Source organism: Phacochoerus africanus, chromosome 9 (assembly GCF_016906955.1).
Source record: "Phacochoerus africanus isolate WHEZ1 chromosome 9, ROS_Pafr_v1, whole genome shotgun sequence".
NCBI lineage: Eukaryota > Metazoa > Chordata > Mammalia > Artiodactyla > Suidae > Phacochoerus > Phacochoerus africanus.
In genome coordinates this window covers 63776867-63798227 of record NC_062552.1, presented here as the reverse complement: position 1 = coordinate 63798227, position 21361 = coordinate 63776867, and the positions used below count along the sequence as shown (strand labels likewise).

The window sequence follows — 21361 nt, the reverse complement described above, 5'->3', positions numbered from 1 at the left end:
GACGTGTGACAATGCAGCCACCCAATTCCAAGTAAAGCAAAGCACATGCTTTCCAACATGTGTGTACTGACTGATCCTTATTCAGCAATTCAGTTAACCAAATAACTATTCAGCAACAACTATGTATCAAGTACTGTTCATTTGTAATGGTCTCATAAAATGAATTTACTTAAACTTCAATAGCTGAGATCAGCATCAGTATTTATCCTAAGCTTTATGTAATGTGAAATAAAACTATATATGTAATACACTTTTCCTAGGGGAGTCACTTGGAATCATTAATAAAATTGAAAAATATTTAACCTATGTTAAGAGCAGTTGTTTATTTGCTGTTTTTACATTTTTAATAAAATAATTTATGCATGCAGATAATGTCAGGCAGAGTTTTCAAGAGGTAAGCAAAATACTCAGCCATTTGCTAAGAAATTGGCTAGTGGGGGTGTGTGCCAAGCCCCTCAAGTCTTTTTGTGTGAAAATGACCCTTATGCAGGTAACACTCTTCCTTTCTGACTGTTCTTAGATGAAGTACCCCATCTCAGTAGAATTAGGATAACAAAATATGATACCTGACATTTAACTGAGCCTCAGCACTGTGTCTAGAGGTGACTAAGTCCAGCCTTCCGCACTGTGCAGGGATTTCTTCTACACTATTTCTAACAGCTTCTTATCTAGTGTCTACATAACTATGATATCTGATCACAGGTAGGCTTATCCTACCTGATAAGCCTTCCTGTACAGGTGATTCAATTTTTCACCTATAACAGACAGAGCTGAATTCAGGTATGATTAGTTCTGATTTGGATATTATGCCACTGCTGGCCATGCTTGCCATTTTTTCTTTCTGTCACGTGTCACTTTTGATTCCTACTGAACTTATGGTTAGCCAGCCTTCATTACTACTCTGAGTGTGTATGTATTGGGGGGATGGGATTTAATAGGCTTTATTTATTAGAACAGTTTAGATTTACAGTAAAATTGAGTAGCACATTTTTACAATTAGTAAAACTGTATTAATACAGTGTCATTATCTGAAGTCCATAATTTACATTAAGGTTCACTTTTGTTTTGTTTTGTTTTGTTTTGTTTTCTAGGGCTGCACCCTTGGCATATGGAGGTTCCCAGGCTGGGGGTCGTATCTAAGTTGTAGCCACAAGCCTACACCACAGCTCACAGCAACGCTGGATCCTTAACCCACTGAGCAAGGCCAGGGATCAAACCTGAGTCCTCGTAGATGCTAGTCAGATTCGTTTCTGCTGGTCCATGACAGGAACTCCAAGGTTCACTCTTTGTGTTACATACAGTTCTATGTATTTTGAAAAATGCAAGACATCATGTATCCACCGTTACAGTATCATACAGAATAGTTTCACAGCACTTAAAAAAACCCTTGTGCTTTGCCTTTTTATCCCTCTCTTCCTCTCCCTGAACTCTTGGCAACTACTGATTTTTTTTACTGTCTCTGTGGTTTCGCCTTTTCCACAGTGTCACACAGTTGGAATCATAAAGTATCTAACCTTCCAGACTGGCTTCTTTCACTAAGGAATAATGCATTGAAAGTTCCTCCATGTATTTTCATGGCTTCATAACTCATTTGTTACCACTAAAGAATAGAATATTATACAATAGAATATTTATACAATAGATAGAATATTATACAATATTATACAATAATAGAGTACAGTATTCTACAGTATTATACAATAATGGAATATTATACAATAGAATATTTTCTATGTATGGATGTACCACAGTTGGTTTATATATTCACCTATTGAAAGATACTTTGGTTGCTTCCAGTATGGGGAAATTATTAATAAAGCTGCTGTTTATTATTTTTATTACTACTGGATAAACATTTAGGATCCTGTTCATTATATCATATGATAAGATTCTGTTTCACTTTGTAGGAAACTGCCAAACTGCCTTTCAAAGTAGTTGTACCATTTTGCATTCCTGCCACTAATAAACTAGAGTTCCTATTACTCCACATTTTCACCAGAATTTCATGTTGCTGCTTTTCTGGATTTAGCCATTCTAATAGATATAGAGACATCTCATTGTTTTAGTTTGCAATTCCCTGGCGGCATATGACATTGAGCTTCTTGTCATATGTTTATATGCCATCTCTATTTCTTCTTTGGTGATGTATCTGTTTAGATTTTTTGTCTATTTTCTAATTGAGTTGTTTATTTTCTTACTGTTGCATTTTAAGAGTCCTTTTTATATTTCACGTACTAGTCCTTTATCAGATAAGTGGTTTTTTTATTACTCAATGAATTTATTACATTTGTAGTTGTACAATGATCATCACAATCCAATTTTATAGGATTTCCATCCCATACCCCAGCGCATCCCCCCACCCCCCAAACTGTCTCCTTTGGAAACCATAAGTTTTTCAAAGTCTGTGAGTCAGTATCTGCTCTGCAAAGAAGTTCATTGTGTCCTCTTTTTAGATTTCACATGTCAGTGATAGCATTTGATGTTGGTGTCTCATTGACTGACTTCAATGAGAATTGAGAATTGATAATTGATAATTTCTAGGTCCATCCATGTTGCTAAAAATGCTAGTGTTTTGTTTCTTTTAATGGCTGAGTAATATTCCATTGTGCATATGTACCACATCTTCTTGATCCACTCCTCTGTCAATGGACATTTAGGTTGTTTCCATGTCTTGGCTATTGCAAATAGTGCTGCAATTAACATTGGAGTACAGGTGTCTTTTTGAGTCATGGTTTTCTTTGGATAGATGCCCAGGAATGGGATTGCTGGATCAAATGGTAGTTCTATTTTTAGTTTTCTGAGGAATCTCCATACCGTTTTCCACAGTGGTTGCACCAGCTTACAATCCCAACAGTGTTCCTAGTTGGATTCGTTTCCACTGCACCACGATGGGAACTCCAATGTCAATATCTTGATAGTGCCAGTGTACTATAATTTTATAAAATGTTACTAATAGGGGAAAGTGGTAAAGGACACCTGCTGTATTATTTCTCATAACTGTTTGTGAATTTGCAATGATCTCAAAACAAAAAGGTTAATTTTTTAAGTATTCCTCAAAAATGGAATGAAATGGAGTATGGATGGGGTCAGCAGTGGAAAAATAGGGTTGCACATCAAGATAAGGAGAAAAGGAAGAGAAATAAAATTGGTGTGACTCTTCTATAATATAGAGCCCACCTATTTGAATGGAACATTTAAGCAACAGTGTTCAATAAATACTTTTTATCTGCCCCTTATGGAGAAACCACAGTTCTTGGCCCTAGAAGGAAGCAAAGAAGAGTAAGCTAAAATAGAGAAGATAAAACAAGTTTACAGTTGTATACAGTATAAAGGAAAGTAGGAAGTGATGAATAAGGAATGTGGAAAGGACATGGGAGCTTAAAGGAAGGATATGGGGGTATGACCTCATGACCATTGTGGCAATTCATCTGGGTCTTAAAGTATAGCAGTAGGGATAGGGAAAGAGAATAAGTGAAGGGACAGGGAAAGAGAATAAGTGGAGGCAACAGTGTGAGCAATACTTCAGAGTGAAAAGTATGAGGGTATTTTTTAAAAAAACAGTTTGCATTTCTATTTGTCTAAAATAAAATTTTGTTTTCCTTTTTTCTTTTTAGGTCCATACCCACAGCATATGGAATTTCCCAGGCTAGGGTTCCAATCAGAGCTGCAGCTGCCAGCCTACACCACAGCCACAGCAACGTGGGATCTAAGCCACAACTGCAGCCTACACCACAGCTCACAGCTTAACCCACTGAGCGAGGCCAAGGATCAAACCTTCATCCTCATGGATACTAGTCAGGTTCTTAATCCACTGAGCTACAACAGGAACTCATAGAATAAATTTTTTTTTTTATAGAGTAGGCAGGAAGAAATCTTAAAAAAAAGGGGTAGAACAGAATTCTGGAGCACCCTGAATGTTAGACTAAAACTTAGAACATCAACCTAGAATTCTGAGTCCAGGGAAATTATCCTCCAAAAGTGAAAGAGAAATAAAGACTTTCTTGGGCAAACAAAAACTGAGTGAATTTGTCACCAGTACACCTGTCTTGCAAGAAATGTTAAAAGTTCTTCAGAGAAAAGGCGATCATATTAGGTCAGAAGCTCAGATCAAGTTAATTGATACAATAAACCAGGAAGTAAAGCCACAATCCTCTCAGAAATTGTGTACTTAAGACAACATAACAAATAATTCTGCTTTCCATACTTGATTATTTGTATTCAGTAAAACAAGCCAAACCTGCCTCTTTATTTTTTTTCCGAATGATTTAATAGTGTTATCAGTAAGTGATAAAGGTTAGGAAAACTAGTTTACTTCTCCCAATTCATGAAAAAACTGAACCAACAGGCAGTCATTTGTCATGGAAGTATTTATAAAATGTCTAATTATCCTATGAAATCTTATACAAAGTTAATTATAAATAATTTATTTTAAAAATTATGTAATATACGAATGCCTGTTTTTTGCCAGGTGTTGTGCTAGATATCTTCATATAGATCACCTCAATTTGTTATATGAACTCAGTGAGATTTTTCCCATTGTTATTAGAGTTGAGGAATTAATACTCAAAGGGGTAAAGTATTTTCCCCAAGGTCAGACAGAGTGAACAACAAGACTAAGATTTGAATCTCATTCCTCAGAGTCCAAATCTGACAACTTTTCATCTACCAAACTTGGCATTCTTGACATATTAAACTGGAAGGTTCCATAGAGAACAGACCTGTGGTTGCCAAGGGGGAGGTGGTAGGGAGTGGGATGGACAGGAAGTTTGGGGTTGGTAGATGCAAACTATTACATTTAGAATGGATAAGCAGTGAGACCCTACTGTATAGCACTGGGAACTATATCCAGTCTCTTGGGATAGAACATGATGGAAGAGAATATGAGAAAAAAATGTATATGTATGTATGGCTGGGTCACTTTGCTATATAGCAGAAATTGGCAGAACATTGTAAATCAACTATAATTTTTAAATAATAATAATTAAAAAAAAAAAAAGACTGGATGATTCTTTGTTGTGGGCTGTGTCCTTTGCCGTGTGGCTTGTTTAGCAGCATCTCTGATCTCTACCCACTAAATGCAAGTAGCATCCCCATCTCCAGCTGTAACAGTGAAAAATGTCTCCAAACGTTACAGAATTACTCCAAGAACTATTGGTCTATACTGTCACATCTCATGTCTAACTTTTTAACCCAAGAACACTTATTCAATTAAAATAAACAATATATAGAACACATGAATGATTGAGCAATTATTTTAAATAAACTAAGCATAAATAGAAAAGTAAGTACATAGTATGGGATGGTGAGTAAAGTGATCTCATGGAAGGACTTTAGAAACAGTTGATCATGGAGACAAGAAGTCAGGAAAAGTAGCATCAAAACTTGATATAAATGAGGGTTCCCATCGTGGCTCAGTGGAAACGAATCTGACTGGCATCCCTGATGATGCAGGTTTGATCCCTGGCCTTGCTCAGTGGGTTAAGGATCCGGCATTGCCCTGAGCTGTTGTGTAGGTCGCAGACACAGCTCAGATCTGGCATTGCTATGGTTGTGGCATAGGCCAGCAACAGCTCTGATTCGACTCCTAGTCTAGGAACTTCCATATGCCACGGGTGCAGCCCTAAAAAGAAAAAGAAAAAATATTGGTATAAATGGAAAAGTACTGGTTGTAAGAATAAGATAAATTCATGTATGACACTACAGTTGAGAGAGAGTTCAAAAAGCAGGTTAACAGACAAGTTGAGGAGAATATAAATATCTAAATAAAACATAAAAGTGGGTCATAAACCTGAAAATTCAAAGGTATTTTAAGCTGAGTCAATATAGAGAGTCAGGGATGAGGAAAATAGTTAGGACCACAGACACGAGGAAACAGACCCGGAGACTTTTAAATATACTTTTAAATATTACTTTCTATAATAAATTAGAAAATTTAATACATTAAGAGTTACATAATTTCAAAACTGGAAGGGTGAATTGAATTTTTTTATATTACCATGTTTCCTTCATGATAAATAGAGATGTATTTCTGAGAGTGATTTAATAGCTTTTCTGCTGTTGTTTTATCTTTTATTCTTACTATAACTTAAAATATTTTCCTATACAATGTCCTTTAGGTGCCATTAAATTGTAATGCTATTTCCATACAGAAAAAATGCATCTGAAAATCAGTAGCTTTGGAAAGAGGTTAATTGTGATATTACTCTGAAGAAAGCTAAACAGCATGGCCCTTTTTGTAAGTTTAGGGAAGATTTTTCCGAGGGAAGAAAAAAACGACACTAAAACAAAAATGTTCTTCAATAGTTATAGATTTATACATGCTGGAAATATATCCTCTCTACTTCACCTTTATTCCTATAAGAAACTTTCCCTAAATTATAACATTTTGACTTATTGAAGTTCTTAAGGTATGCATTCTTCCCATAAAATAAAATTGTCCTGGAGTTCCCGTCGTGGTGCAGTGGTTAACGAATCCGACTAGGAACCATGAGGTTGCGGGTTCGGTCCCTGCCCTTGCTCAGTGGGTTAACGATCCGGCATTGCCGTGAGCTGTGGTGTAGGTTACAGATGCGGCTCGGATCCCCTGTTGCTGTGGCTGTGGTGTAGGCCGGTGGCTACAGCTCCGATTCAACCCCTAGCCTGGGAATCTCCATGTGCCGTGGGAGCGGCCCTAGAAAAGGCAAAAAAAAGACCAAAAAAAAATTGTCCTAAGTAATATGGCAATATGTTGGAATTGGGAAGTAAATCAGAAAATGAAACTGAAAAAAAAAAAAAAAACTACGAAGTGTTATAAAGTACTAAGAAGCAGAAGGGTAGGGTCTATAAGACAGAATAACAAAGAGAGAACAACAAAATTTAGATTGATGAGCTATAAAAGGTTTATCTAAAAAGCAATAGTTATGCTGAGACCTAAAGGATGAGTAGGAGTTGGTCACGTAAAAGCATGGAAGGTAAGGCATTCCATACAAATCCTTCAAGCGGGAAAAACTTGATGTTCCCAAGAAGTGGAATGTCTGCTAAAAGGTGGTAGATAGAGAGGCCAAATAATAGAGGGCTTTGTAACCTATGGCAAGTAGAGGAGTGTTCCAGCCTAGGGATAAGACTATGGTGTGGGTTCAGATTCTGGCTTTGCCAGGGGTGTAAAATCAATTAAATTACTTACCTCTCTTTGTTTCAATTTCTTCATTAGTAAAAAAGTAATATTAATAGGACTTCCTTCGTAAGTTATTAGGTTTAGGGAGTGAAAATATATAATTGGCTATTATTTTTGAGATTTATTCTGAGTGCTTTGAGGTGCTGTTGCCGGATTTTAAATGACATTATCTCATTTATCTTTTTTGTTTGTTTGTTCTTGGCCATACTTGTGGAAGATCCCGGGCTAGAGATCAAACCTGCGCCAAAGTTGCAAACCTGCACCACAGCCACAGCAATGTTGTATCCTTAACCCACTGTGCCACGAGGGAACTTCCTTACTTACCTTTTTAAGAGATTGCTCCCAGTCACAGATCCATCTGAGAAAAAAATTAAAATCTATAATATAAATTTTCAAGAAAGAAAAAAGATTAAATGATAGAAACTAGTAAATAATGAATGATTAGGGGATTAAATTGGGATAGCATTGATTTTAATAATGGTATAGTTTTAAAAGCAGTCATTGATTCTTACTGTTTAATTGCTTATAATATACTGGATAGTGTTTTAGATATCATAGACAGATGCAGAATTCTCAAACTAAACTGACCTACTTTGAGTTTTAAATGAGGAGTGTGTATGTAAAATTTAAATATAAAGGAATAAGTCTGTTTTCCAAGTCCATGATTTTCTTTTCTGAGGAGATGTTCATTTTATTAGATTCCAGTTATAAGTGATATCATATGGTATTTGTCTTTGTCTTTCTGTCTCATTTCACTCAGTATGAGATTCTCTAGTTCCGTCCATGTTGCTGCAAATGGCATTATGCCATTCTTTTTTATGGCTGAATAGTATTCCATTGTGTATATACACCACATCTTCCAAATCCAATTATCTGTTGATGGACATTTGGGTTGTTTCCATGTCCTGGCTATTGTGAATAGTGCTGCAATGAACATACGGGTGCATGTGTCTCTTTTAAGTAGAGTTTTGTCCAGATAGATGCCCAAGAGTGGGATTGTGGGATCATATGGAAGTTCTATGTATTGCTTTCTAAGGTATCTCCAGACTGTTCTCCATAGTGGCTGTACCAGTTGACATTCCCACCAACAGTGCAGGAGGGTTCCCTTTTCTCCACAGCCCCTCCAGCACTTGTTATTTGTGGATTTATTAATGATGACCATTCTGACTGGTGTGAGGTGGTATCTCATGGTAGTTTTGATTTGCATTTCTCATGATCAGCGATGTTGAGCATTTTCTCATGTGTTTGCTGGCCATCTGTATATCTTCCTTGGAGAACAGTCTATTCAGGTCTTTTGCCCATTTTTCCATTGATTGATTGGCTTTTTTGCTGTTGGGTTGTATAAGTTACTTATATATTCTAGAGATTAAGCCCTTGTCGGTTGGATCATTTGAAACTATTTTCTCCCATTGGACTTGGAAAACAGACTTGTGGCTGCCTGATGGGAAAGGGAGGGAGTGGGAGGGATTGGGAGCTTGGGCTTATCAGACACAACTTAGAATAGATTTTCAAGGAGATCCTGCTGAGTAGCATTGAGAACTATGTCTAGATACTCATGTTGCAACAGAGCAAAGGGTGGGGGGAAAAAATGTAATTTGTACATGTAAGGATAACTTGATCCCCTTGCTGTACAGTAGGAAAGTAAAATAAAATAAAAACAATAAATAAATAAATAAATAAATACAAAGGAGTAGGGTAGGCTAAGATTTTTTTAGGTAGGACCCAAAAAGTACTGCCATTAATGGAACAATGATTAATTGGACTTCATTAAAATTAAGAACTTACATTCATCAAAAGACAACATTAAGAGAATAAAATATCACTGCACCCTATTAAAATGACTAAAGTTAAAAGGACTGGCAGTCCCAGTCTGAGGGTGTATGTAGAGGACCTGGAACTCCGTTGCTGATAGGAGTAGTAATTGGTATGACCACTCTGGAAACCTTTGCAGCATCTACTAAATCTGAACATACATGCACCCTGTGGAGAACTAATGCTCCAGAAATGAGTGCTTATGTCAGTTATATTTCAATAAAACTGGGGGGGGGGGAAACAAACAAAAAAAGAAGTTCTTGGGTCCATCAAAAAACACATTCAAGGAGTTCCCGTAGTGGCGCAGTGGTTAACGAATCCGACTAGGAACCATGAGGTTGCGGGTTCGGTCCCTGCCCTTGCTCAGTGGGTTAACGATCCGGCGTTGCCGTGAGCTGTGGTGTAGGTTGCAGACGCGGCTCGGATCTGCAAAGCTGTGGCTTTGGCATAGGCCAGAGGCTACAGCTCCGATTTGACCCCTAGCCTGGGAACCTCCATATGCCATGGGAGCGGCCCTAGAAATGGCAAAAAGACAATAAATAAATAAATAAATAAAACTTAAAAAAAAAAAACGCATTCAAGAATTATTCATAGCACCAACAGTGGAAAGGTTAATTAAGTTGCTGTGTGTTTATGTAACAGAATACATCATAGAATTTTTAAAAAATGAATAATGTGCAACAGGATAAATTTCATAAACTATTAAGCAAAATAAGTCAGACAAAAAGTTCAAAAACAGGCAATATTAATCTTGGTAGGTGTTGGATTACTGATTATTTTTGGAGAGTGGATCAACTGCGAGGAGTGGAGTCTTCAGTGTAATGTATTTACATTTTGTCAAGCTAAATACTTGAGATTTGTGCAATTTTTGTAATTTAAAATGTATTTGACATTTAAGGATAATAAAGAACATACACTTTTTAAAGGTTTTTTTGTTCTGTTTGTTTTGTTTCTTTCTTTCTTACATCTTTGAAGTAGGCAAAGAGCAGACCGAAAGAAATTAAAGTTGGAAGAATGTAGAAAATATGAGAAGACAGAGAAAATAATGGGTAAATGCACAAGAGACAGGAGCCTTTAGGCATATGGATTGTTAGAACCAAGAATCAAATATGGGTTAGATGCATAACCTTAAAGAAAGGTTTTTTTTTTTTGCTTTCTGCAAATCTGGCATTGTACACTATTCTTTCGTATATAGCAATCACTTCACCACAGTTTAGCAGCATTCTCTCTTCTTAGGGACTAATTTTAATTCTTAAATGATTTCCTTTGGTATGCTAACTGTCCCTGTCTCAGGTCCTTCTTATTTCCATGTGACATCTCCAAACTGAGCACACTGGAGAGGCTTACGGGTTACTTAAGCAAAAAGGAGAAATTTAAAATTACTTTAGTTTGAACAGTTTTAAATGAAGTATCAGACTAGATATTCAGCCAGAGTTAAAGTTCCTGACTAGCTCTTTGAAGCTTTAAGAATTATATTACTTTCTTTCAATATTATCAATCTGTATTATATAGTTAGGTAGTTTTACTTAAAGTCTCCCGTCGACATTTCTTTTGTATGCATATACTGAAATGATTTTATTTAATAAAAAAAGAACATCTCCTGTGTGGATTTTAAATTTCCCTTATTAAATATTTATATTTTCAAAATGTCTTTATTTAATTGAGTGAGGTGCTTGGTGCCATTTCAAAATAACCTCAGGTGGTAGGTGTAATGACATATCAAAGATTTGACCTTTAGCATTTTAGGATTCTATTTGTCTGCATTTTCTTCTGCATTCATTTAGTCTTAATTTATATGCTGTTTCTCTGTGTGACTTAATGAGCACATGTATTTGGCATAAGATTCATTAACAAAAAGAAAATATATCTGAATACATATTATTTCTGTGCCGCCTGAGTAGTGATTTTAACTTCATTTATATCTCAACTGTGACAAGTAGAAAATGCCCTGTATAAGGCTGATCAGTATTTGTACAAACCTCATTCATTCTCATTAAGTGTTCAGCCGAATAGACCCTGGATCTACTAAACTGATGCCTGTTCTCTTACTTCTCACTTCTTTGCAGTCAGCTTATTATATTCTTTTATTTACCTAGAGATACTTTATTTTGTAATTCTTTGCTATTACTTTTAAAGAAAATTGAATGTAATATTTACACTGATATAATTAACATCTTGCAGCAACTTTGTGTAGGCTTTGATAGCAAAGCTAATCATTTGTCTGGGTAGCTTTCAGCCTAAAAGCAGAGAAATGGATAATTATCAAGCGTAATATTGTAATACAAAAATTATTTTCATTTGCCCATTTAAGTATGTCTTTATTGATTTTTAGAAGTGGATGTTTCTAACGAGATTTTTGTCAAATAGTTATTGGTCAGTCAGCCTCCCTATTTATGTTTACATTATTTATTTTTATATTTTCTCAGTTTACACAAATCCTTATCCCAAGAAGAAAGTCTGAAGGATCAGTTTAACCATACCCTTAGTACCTATGAAGAAGCTTTGAAAAACAGAGAGAACATTGTTTCCATCACTCAACAACAAAATGACGAACTATCTATCCAACTGCAGCAAGCTCTGACAGATCGAGCAAACATGGAATTAGAGCTTCAGCACGCCGTGGAGGCCTCCCGAGCAGCCAATGACAAAGTTCAGAAGTAAGTGAAATGACCTTGCATAATTTCAAAAGCATGAAACAAAAAAGAACAAAAGTGCTATCTTTTAGCAACTAAATCATATATTATTTACTATGCATACTGTTAATAGTTGAAGACAAAAGTAGATTGAGCCAGATGAACTTTTTTAGAGTGCCTGTCATATCCATATTTGGGGTCAAAAGTCATTTACTTGGGAATCACAGGTACTATTTAAGGTAAACATCTTTATTTAATAAGTGATCTTCATGAGTTCATTCGGGCCATATGATTAAAATCGTTTCATGAGAAATAGGTAAAGTTATTAGCAATGGGAAGAGGCAGTCAAGTTACCAGCTTTCCTCATTTAGCTTCACAATAATCCTGCTTGGGTTGAGATCATCTATGACCTTTCAGTCTGAGACCTCTAGCTCATAGAATCCAGGACAGTGAAATTAATTTTCTTATGTTCCTCTTCTGAAGAATTCAATACAGCTTTTCAAAGTATGTGATTATAGTTGTTTATTTTCAGTAATCTTTGTGTCTTTATTAAAGCTTCAGTAAAGCTGCATAATCATAAGTCTTTAATGATAGCCAGCAAAACATTAACATAACTTATCAAAGAAGTCATTTGTTAATTTATGGGACTCGAATACTCTAGCAAAATTTTCTAAGGCAGCTTTAATATAAAAGAACTTGTAATTTTAATTGAGTGCTTCTTTACTTATTAACAGCATTTTGTCATTCACACACATAATCACATTCAATTTCTAAGACATACTTTTTTCCTTAAGTTTTTTTCAGTTTTATAGTATGAAGAAGTTCTTACTTCTCACTACTTTTTATTGAAAATAAGTCATCTCAAGCATTCCCGCAGGATCCTTGAAATTATATTTTGATTAATAGCCCAAGATCAGGTAAATATATAATTGAGACTGTTTTAAACCAGATTAGGAATTATGCATATTAATCTTTATTATCAATGTATGTACCTTGAAACTTATGATTTATGGTATTATGTTTTTTATAGGTTTTTATAAAAAGGAGTTCTCTTATAGCAGTTTAAAGATCCAGTATTGTCACTGCAATGGCTTGGGTTGCTGCTATGGCATGGGTTTGATCCCTGGCCCAGGAATTTCCATGTGCTGCAGGCACAGCCCCCCAAGAAATAATAATAAAAATTCTAAAATTAAAAAAAGTAAACATTAAATTTATATTCAGTCAGAAACTATATCAAGTTATTCACAATGTATATTAACATTCTACGAACACCAAGATATATATATATATATATATATATATAGGTAGATCTCATTTCATTGTAAACTATAGATCAGTAACTTTTGACAGTTAAGATCTGATTTAGCTCTATTTGCTTTAAGACTACAAATACTTAAAAATTTCAACTTTTTTTATATGTAATCCTTTAATTTCTCTACATAACTAAAACTCCCTAAAACAGTTTTTCCCAGAGAGCAATTAGATTTCTAAAAAAAAATATTTAGAAATGTTGTCAACTTTTTTTTGTCTCATCAGCTATCAGTTTTATTTTGTGAAAGATATAACTTTACACCCCAAGAAATAAAAATAACATTTTCTCAGATAATACTTTAAATAAGTTTAACCTTTTGAAAAACTCACTATACTGTTCTTATTTTTCACATTTAACAACAGACAAATCAAGACTTTTTTCATGGAAATGGCATGGACAATCCATGGACAGAGTTTAAGTGCAACAATTAATATCTTTTCTTAGAATTAAATGTTAAGTTTTAATTTAAATGTTAAATCTTTTATTCTGATTTCTGGCAGTCAGACCTAGATGAAATATTATCAGGCTTTTCTTTTAATATTCAATTCACTATACTTTGTGTTTAATTGCCCTTCATTGCAGTTAATGTGGGCATCAGCCTGTTTCATTGGATATAAGACGATAACCTTCCAGGAAACCAACTTATAAGACTTTGTTAGCTGGTATTAGTATTCTCCATATAATCTGAAATTACTGTTATCAGCACTTATTTTTGAAGGTCTTTTGTAAATATGTCAGTATTCCAGGCAATAATTAAAATTTAAACTGAAAAGGTCCACATTTCCCCTCTTCCCTTCACAACTAAATTTCTTAAATAACTGATCAGTATTCATTATTTCTACTTTTTCAATTCCTATTTATTCTTATACTCAATACACTAGCTAGCTCTTATAGTAAAATTGTTCTTGTTAAGATTACCAGTAATTGGGAGTTCCCATTGTGGCGCAGTGGTTAACGAATCCAACTAGGGACCATGGGGTTGTGGGTTCAATCCCTGGCCTCGCTCAGTGGGTTAAGGGTCCGGCATTGCTGTGAGCTGTGGTGTAGATTGCAGACGCGGCTTGGATCCCTTGTTGCTGTGGCTCTGGCATAGGCCGGTGGCTACAGCTCCGATTGGACCCCTAGCCTGGGAATCTCCATATGCCGTGAGAGCGGCCCTAGAAAAGGCAGAAAGACAAAAAAAATAAAATAAAATAAAGATTACCAGTAATTGCCTAAGTATTAAATTCAACACCCCATTTCTAATTAAACTTTATTATAAAACTATATATGATCATGGTAAAATAAGATGCTTGTGTATCTTCAGCAGTATACCATGGTAATTTAAAAGCTCAGTCTCTGGATTCACAATGCATAAGTGTGTGAACTTAGACATTTTAAAACACTGTGCTGATGTGGACAGCAATACTCCTATCTCCTAATGTTGTAAGAATTAGATGAGATTGTACATGTGATGCTTTGAGAGTAGTGTGTGTTGCATAGGCCCTCCTTCTCTTATTACTTCTCTCATATGCACTATCTCATTCCTCAGAAGGGCACTAACTACCTTCGAGGCTAAATGCCTTTATATACATTAACCTCTCTGCTTGGAGACTTTTGCCCTTTCCCCTCATGATAAACATATTCATCCTATGAGATGCACTGCAGCATAGAAGATAGAGGCAAGCTTCGTCGTCAGTCAGCCAGACCTATGTTTGAATCTCTGCTTTCTTGTTATCTCTGAGATTTAGGACAAATTTCTTATCCCCTAGAAGCAAAAGTTTTTCAGTTAAAATATTTAGACCATTGCCCAGGGCTTCACAGGGAGAGTTGATGTGGGAATAAACTGGATGTCATGTAAAAATGCCTAATTTAGTACCAGTTACTTTATTATAAGCATTGTATAAATTTTATCAGTAGTATCATCATATTCATCAAATTAGCAGGATTAGTTCAATTGCCTTTTCTCTACAAAATTTTCTTCAACTTTTTGGTTTGTTAAATCACTCTTTTCTGTGTGTTGTCATAGGGTTTTTTTTGTTTTTTGGTTTTTTTTTTTTTTTGGTTAAAAATTTCTATCCTGAAAAAAAAGCCCTCCCATTTTCCTGTCTCTCCTGTCTCCATGAAGAGTTCAGAAGTTTTAGCACTGCCCTTGTTCCCTCACTCTTTCTTATCATTCATATTCACTTTACCATCAGTCTCTATTATCTGTTGCCTGAGTATCTCCTGATTTCCTCGCCCTCTTCCCTAGTGAATTGTATTAGTTCAGGCCCTCGTCATTCCTCATGACTATTGAAATAATCATAAAACTAGTTTATCTGCCTCTAGCTCTCTCAAGTTTACCTTCCTCATCACCACCAGACTTAATTTTCTGAAACATAAATTCAGTTATATTACTTCCCTGTTTAACATCTTTCAGGGGCTCTTTGTCACCTGCAAGTTAAACAACTTAGCGTGATATAGGAGGCCTATCACTGGCCTTCTCCCACTGTTCTGGTATCATTTCCCTCCCATGACCCCTACCACAGTATCTCTGCTTGTGCTATTTCTTCTTAGAATTTATTTCTCCCTTTTTACTGGCCAGGTTTTTGTTACTCCTTAAATTCCAGTCTAAATGTTGCCTCTGTGATGCTTTATTTTTTCATTTTTTAATGCTTTCATAGTACTTAGTCCATACTTTTATTAGTGGTCTTAATCATCTAGGTGTTATAATTGTTTTTATGTCAGTATCCTATCGACTCTCTGCAAAATTACCCATCATTGAGCTTTTCCAAGACATAGACAGTGTTCTACTCATCTTTTTATTCCTGTTGCCTTACACAGATGCCTGCTGTAAAGTGGGCACTCCAAAAATGCTTCTAAGTTTATGAACTAGAACAATTTAATAGTTTGCTAGAATAACAGAAAAAGGTAAAGACAGGTCAGGTCAGGAATACACAGGAAAATTTCAGATGTGCTTTGATCTGCTTTGGCTGTAGATAAAGTTTTTTTTATCCCAACCCAGTACCTAGAGCTTACCAGGTTCATAGAAAAGCATGGCCTCCCTCACTGGCATCCCCACTCCTTCTGCTCTCCTCAGAGTTAGGATCTCTTAGGGTTAGGGTTAGGGTTAGCTTTTAATCCTTGTTCTAACTACCAACTTTCACCAAGTTTAATTACATTTAAAAGACCTAAAATCTTTAGTAATAGGAGAAAGAGAGCATGTACTGTTTCTAATCACTGTAAAATCTTAAATTTGTGTTTTGTTTTCTTTCAGGGTCAAATATTTTTCTTAAAGTGTTAAACCTATATGAGTATACTTGGAAAGAAAGTTGTGCAGAATTACCATCCATAAGCTAGCCAGTATTTATGGGCAGATGGTCACTTATAGGGCAAATGTAATAACTGCCAGATCTCATTGCCCAAAAATAGCTTCTTGGCACAGGTATCATAAAACCTAAAATTTAACCAATGGAAACCCATTCCTTGTATTAAGCATTACTCTCCTTATGTCTGTCTCTTTTAAAAATGTATGTGTTTGTGGAAGAAGAGCACATAGTGACTTAGCTTTTAAATTTTCTTTTACCCACCCTGGATGCACTTGGTTTCAGAGAGTTCTGAGGAGGCCAAAGAGCACAAGAACGTTGTTTAAAAACAAAAAACAAACAAACGAAAAAGCCCCAACCTTCTCTGAGTAGTTTTGCTGAGGACCATTCATAATCCTCATTTAGTAAAGAGAAGACTGACGCACTAGTCCATTAAATGATGTTTTTATCGCAAGAGATTTAAAAATCTTATCTTTGTGCTGTATTTTTCCACCTGCCTTTTCATCTACAGATAATGCTTCCTCTGACCTAGGGAAGTTTTCCAAAGGAATTTTTAAAATATATTTTACTATATTTAACATGCCTAAGCTACAGATAGCTATTTAAAATAAAAGTATTTGTAACCAGGCTTATATGGTTAGATCTCTCAAAGACCTAGGTTTTACAATGAAATAACTTTTATCACAAATCTTCTTTGCTCTGGGCCAGATTTACACCGATATTTTTCAAGTTCCCTTATAAACTATAACTATATAATGAATAGATTGGACAAAAAGATGTCAGAAAAAATATAAACTTCTAAACAAATATTTAAGAAAAAATTATCAACTATAACTTTCTATACTTTAAAAAATTGGTTACTTAAAATTTGCATAAATTCTAAATTTTAATTGCATAATTAAAATTTCAAAGATCAGCATAAAACATTTCCTTTTAAAATATAGGGCATCCTGTGTCTTTTGAGTAGCATTGATAGGAGAAAAGAAAAGAAGAACATGTAAAGCTAATAAAAAGTCTTTTCCTGCCTATTTGTCAAATACTGATTTCTATGAAGAAGTTGAGGTTACAAAGAAATTGTGAATTCTCAGCCTGGTTTCCTTGCTGATGAGTGAGAACTGTCTATAGTTCACTTCGAGGTATCAGGGGAGTCGCCATAGTGTCACACAAGGGTTCTTAGCGTAGAGCAAACATACTTTCCACAAACTCAGCTGCTTAATCTGTTTGTAAGTTGAATTATAAAACAGGGTAGATGACTCTGGATACTGGGAAGGGGAACAGAGCATTTCCACAGTTTCTTGACTTTAAAAAAAAAATCCTGTTATTCTCTTATTAAAAAAAAAAAAAGCCAATGATTTTCATTAACACTTAAACTTTTTAGTTTTGTTGTTGGTTCCAAAATCTGATTTTAGCCATAATGAAAAATAATTGTACTAAAATTGTCTTCCATAGTTTAGTATGAAAAGTATCAATGACTTTTTATAATTGCATTATGTTTTCATTAAAATGATTCTGCTTCTTGCCAACTTTATCTTGGCATTTTTCCTGTAAAGTCTGGGTTGAACTAAGGGTTGCAAAATAATACTAGGCATAGCTGAACAACTTTGTAAATACCTGTTGATTGAATCAAAGAATGCATTTCATAAATTCCCAACTCAGCTCAAGGTTTAAATCAACATTTAATAAGAAGTTGAAAATTGACTTGGATTTATTAGTATTATTAATAAATGAGAGAATATGTCTTTTCTGGAAATTTCTTCAAAATCTTTTTTGTGTTTGAAATTTAAAAGCTCTGTCAAATATGACCCCTACTTCAGCAAATAATAAGTCAAATAGTTAATTTATTTGTGAGATTTTATGTATAGTTGAACACCCTATTCAGTTTTGGAAGGTCTAAATCTAGGTCTAATTTGATACAGCTTTATTGTCACTTATTTATGGAAGATGGAGTTAGATGCCTACTAAGCAATCGTAAGACATACAGCATCAAACATGCTAATATTTTTTTCTTGAACATATGATATGCTTAAAATAATTTAATGTTTTGGGTCTTAAAAATCATAACACATGTTTGTCAGTTAAGTACATATTTAACATGTGTTACAAGTCTTCTACTCTATTAAACAAGTGTGTATTTTATTAAAAAATTAATTCTAGTATATATTTGTATAGTGGATCACCTTTCTTATCCATTGAGTACATAAAGTAGGTTTTCTTAGAGCTACTTTATTATATACAGAGATACCTGCAATGCTTGATAGATGATATAATTATATTCATTTCTTTATAAAAACTACAGAATTGAGGCTTATACCTTGATCTTCAAGGAATGTCTCACTTTGACATGAAAAAGAAACAGTTTTAATTGTCTAGTTCATTCTCTTCTACCAGGGAAGGATTAATGTAGGATTATTAAAATTGAGAAATTCCAGCGAAGTGGAAAGTGAAGGATCCAGGCTAAAAAAGAAAAAGGATTCTCTAAACCTAAGCATCTACACAGTGCCTCATAAGTTCCCTTTTATAGTTAACTTAATGGAATGAATCATAAAGGCATGAAAGTAGGGACTAAAAAGTTAAATTACAACACGGTTTCTTACATTTGATATGCTTCTTCATTTCAGAATCTGTCTTCTAGTAAGTGACCAAGAGTAGGGCTAGTATACATTTCAGCCTACTCAAATAAAACATGTTTCAGATGATTGTGATGGAAAGGAAAAGAGAGAAAATGAACAAAGGGATAAATAAAGTAAGGAAGGTTCATGTAATTTTGGTTTAAGATTAAATAAAATGCAGGATTTTTGTAATTTTTCATCAATCCTAGTGCTATATAATTGAAAATTTGAAAGTTGGAGATACGAGTTCCTATTATTTTAGGGAAATTATAGAACCCACTTGATGATCAAGTACACTTTGGACCTACACTTCAGACAGGCTAAAAAAAACAAAAAAACAAAAAAACAGGAGTTCTTATACCACAGAGACATTCAAATGTGATTTTCACATATATGTATATGAATTATAAGTTCCTTAGAGTGGTCATATGCTCTAACTAAGCACTTTTAGTTGATTCTATTCTTAGCTCCAGTTAAAAGCCTTAACTGTTTAACCCTTGACTCCAGTGTCATTCTGTGAAAACAGGAGAACTCCTCCATCTTACCTGAGATAGTTTTAGAATTGATAAAAATAAGATATATAAAGTGATTTGAACTTCCTAGGAAAGGTAACTTATTAAAGTAACCACCAGTATACTTTAGAATACTTTTGTTGTATAGTCAAGGAAAAAAGGAAGCTATTGCAGAAATTAGATCTTCCTTGCTAGGTATAGGTTTTATTCCTAAAATATACTAAGAGACCATATTTGATTATTTCTCCCTCTTATTCATAAGGGATTTTTCCCAAGTGCACATTTGGCCCTCAATAAATATAGAATGAAAGACTCTTTTGCTAACTTTAGGGTTACTTTGATAGTGAAATCGTAGACACTGTCCATACCTAAACTTCATTTTTGATCATTTATATTCAGAGAGAAAAATCAATCTATAACAATATGGATAACAATATGGTATATAATAGCAGCTGAAGTCCATCTTCTTTCTTTATCATATTGTTGTATATTCCTGAACAACTCAACAGAAAGTTTTTTTCTTCAACTCTTAACCTCAGTATAAAGAAAAAAGTAGTTGCACTGCTATAGATTACTTTGTCAGGTGTTTCTGTAGAAAGACTAAAAATGAAAAATAAAACTCCAGAAATTACCTAGTAGGTAGTACTTGGAATCTTAGTCAACTTAGTAATTGTAGTTTTTTAGATTTATAAAAATGGCATTTGGCTTTTATACCATTCCAACTAGCAGTTCTTGGAACATCATCATCAATTGACTTTTTCCTTTCCCACATACAATGGTATCCTAAAAGCATAATGAAAGCATATGTTCTTTCTCTTTGTGTTACCAAGCTATGTAATGGTAAAAATAACATAGAAACATATTTAAAATCCTGAAACATCTTCATCCTTAATTTAAGCTACTAATCTGCCTTCTGAGCTATGTGTATTTCACACCAGTCCTCCAAGAACTTCTCTACTACTGACTGGAGGGCCTAATCTTTCCCAGAATGATGGAAGTAGCACAGTTCAAGAACGAGAATGAATCTCTGTATAATCACACCACAATGTGAGGTGACCCAAAGACAGAGAACTGACCAGATACACATATGGGTTTTAAGAAGACTTTCTGATGCTCTTTTTGACACAGCTGTGAGAAGAATGTAGCTAAGGCCCAATAGTCATTCTTGAGTAGAGCTGGCAAAGGAAACCATGAGGAGAAGAGAATTTTAACACATGGGTGTAAGAGAGTACGGCTTCATTGATGAGATCTGAGGGGAATGCCTAATGACTGGAAGAATCAAACTTGGCAATGAAAACACAAAGCTCTTTTCATCAATTCAAACACAGACTCTAAAGCTGCAGATGGTCACCTCGAGCCTTGTCTATTCAGTGTGAGGTTTTATAAAAATGCCACTTTGGTGAATACTAATAGATCAAAACAAAGCTTTAATAACATAAAGATGTGGTGTTCATTTTTAAATGAGTATACAGGTCAGTGTCTCAGAAAAGGGTGAAAAGAGTACATTTTATCTGTGGGTCTAAAGTCCTTTTGTTATTTTTCAACTTCAAAAATAAATGACATTTATCTTCGAAAATAAATGATGAATGTACAGATCGTGTATTTTGGAAAGCAGTTTACATCACAAAAAAGAGACCAAAATCAGGGTTTATATTTACACTCATTGATTTCACCTTTTGTTTGATGACTCTCAATTTATAACATTTGTTAATGTTATCATTTAATATTTTCTTCAAGTTCACTTGATAGAATAAATGTATGCTGCCCTTCTCCAGGATGAATCAATCTAATTAAAACTTTAGGCCATCATATTTTATACTTGGAATAGGACTTTTTTCCCTATGTTTTTAGAGAATGCAAAGAGACATTGTTTAGTACAAGGGAAGCCTTTGAACGTCAATGCAGTCTTGAAATTACATTTTTTAGTACTTTGCATTTCATTTTCTAATATTTTAGAACTTCATAATAATTGTATATATATTCAAAGGTAATTCACTGTATTCAACTTGTTACTTATGCTTGTATAACAACCTTATATTAAATTGA

At 34.6% G+C, this 21361-nt stretch overlaps 1 protein-coding gene across 3 annotated transcripts in view; it reads left to right on the top strand.

Moving 5' to 3' along the window:
• MIPOL1 (mirror-image polydactyly 1) overlaps positions 1-21361 on the top strand; it is a 278090-nt gene that overhangs the window by 225946 nt on the left and 30783 nt on the right. For all 3 annotated transcript variants that reach the window (XM_047795508.1, XM_047795507.1, XM_047795506.1), the window contains one exon: positions 11392-11622. In XM_047795508.1, coding sequence (XP_047651464.1) covers positions 11392-11622 — 231 coding nt within the window. The remainder of the gene's footprint in view (positions 1-11391; positions 11623-21361) is intronic.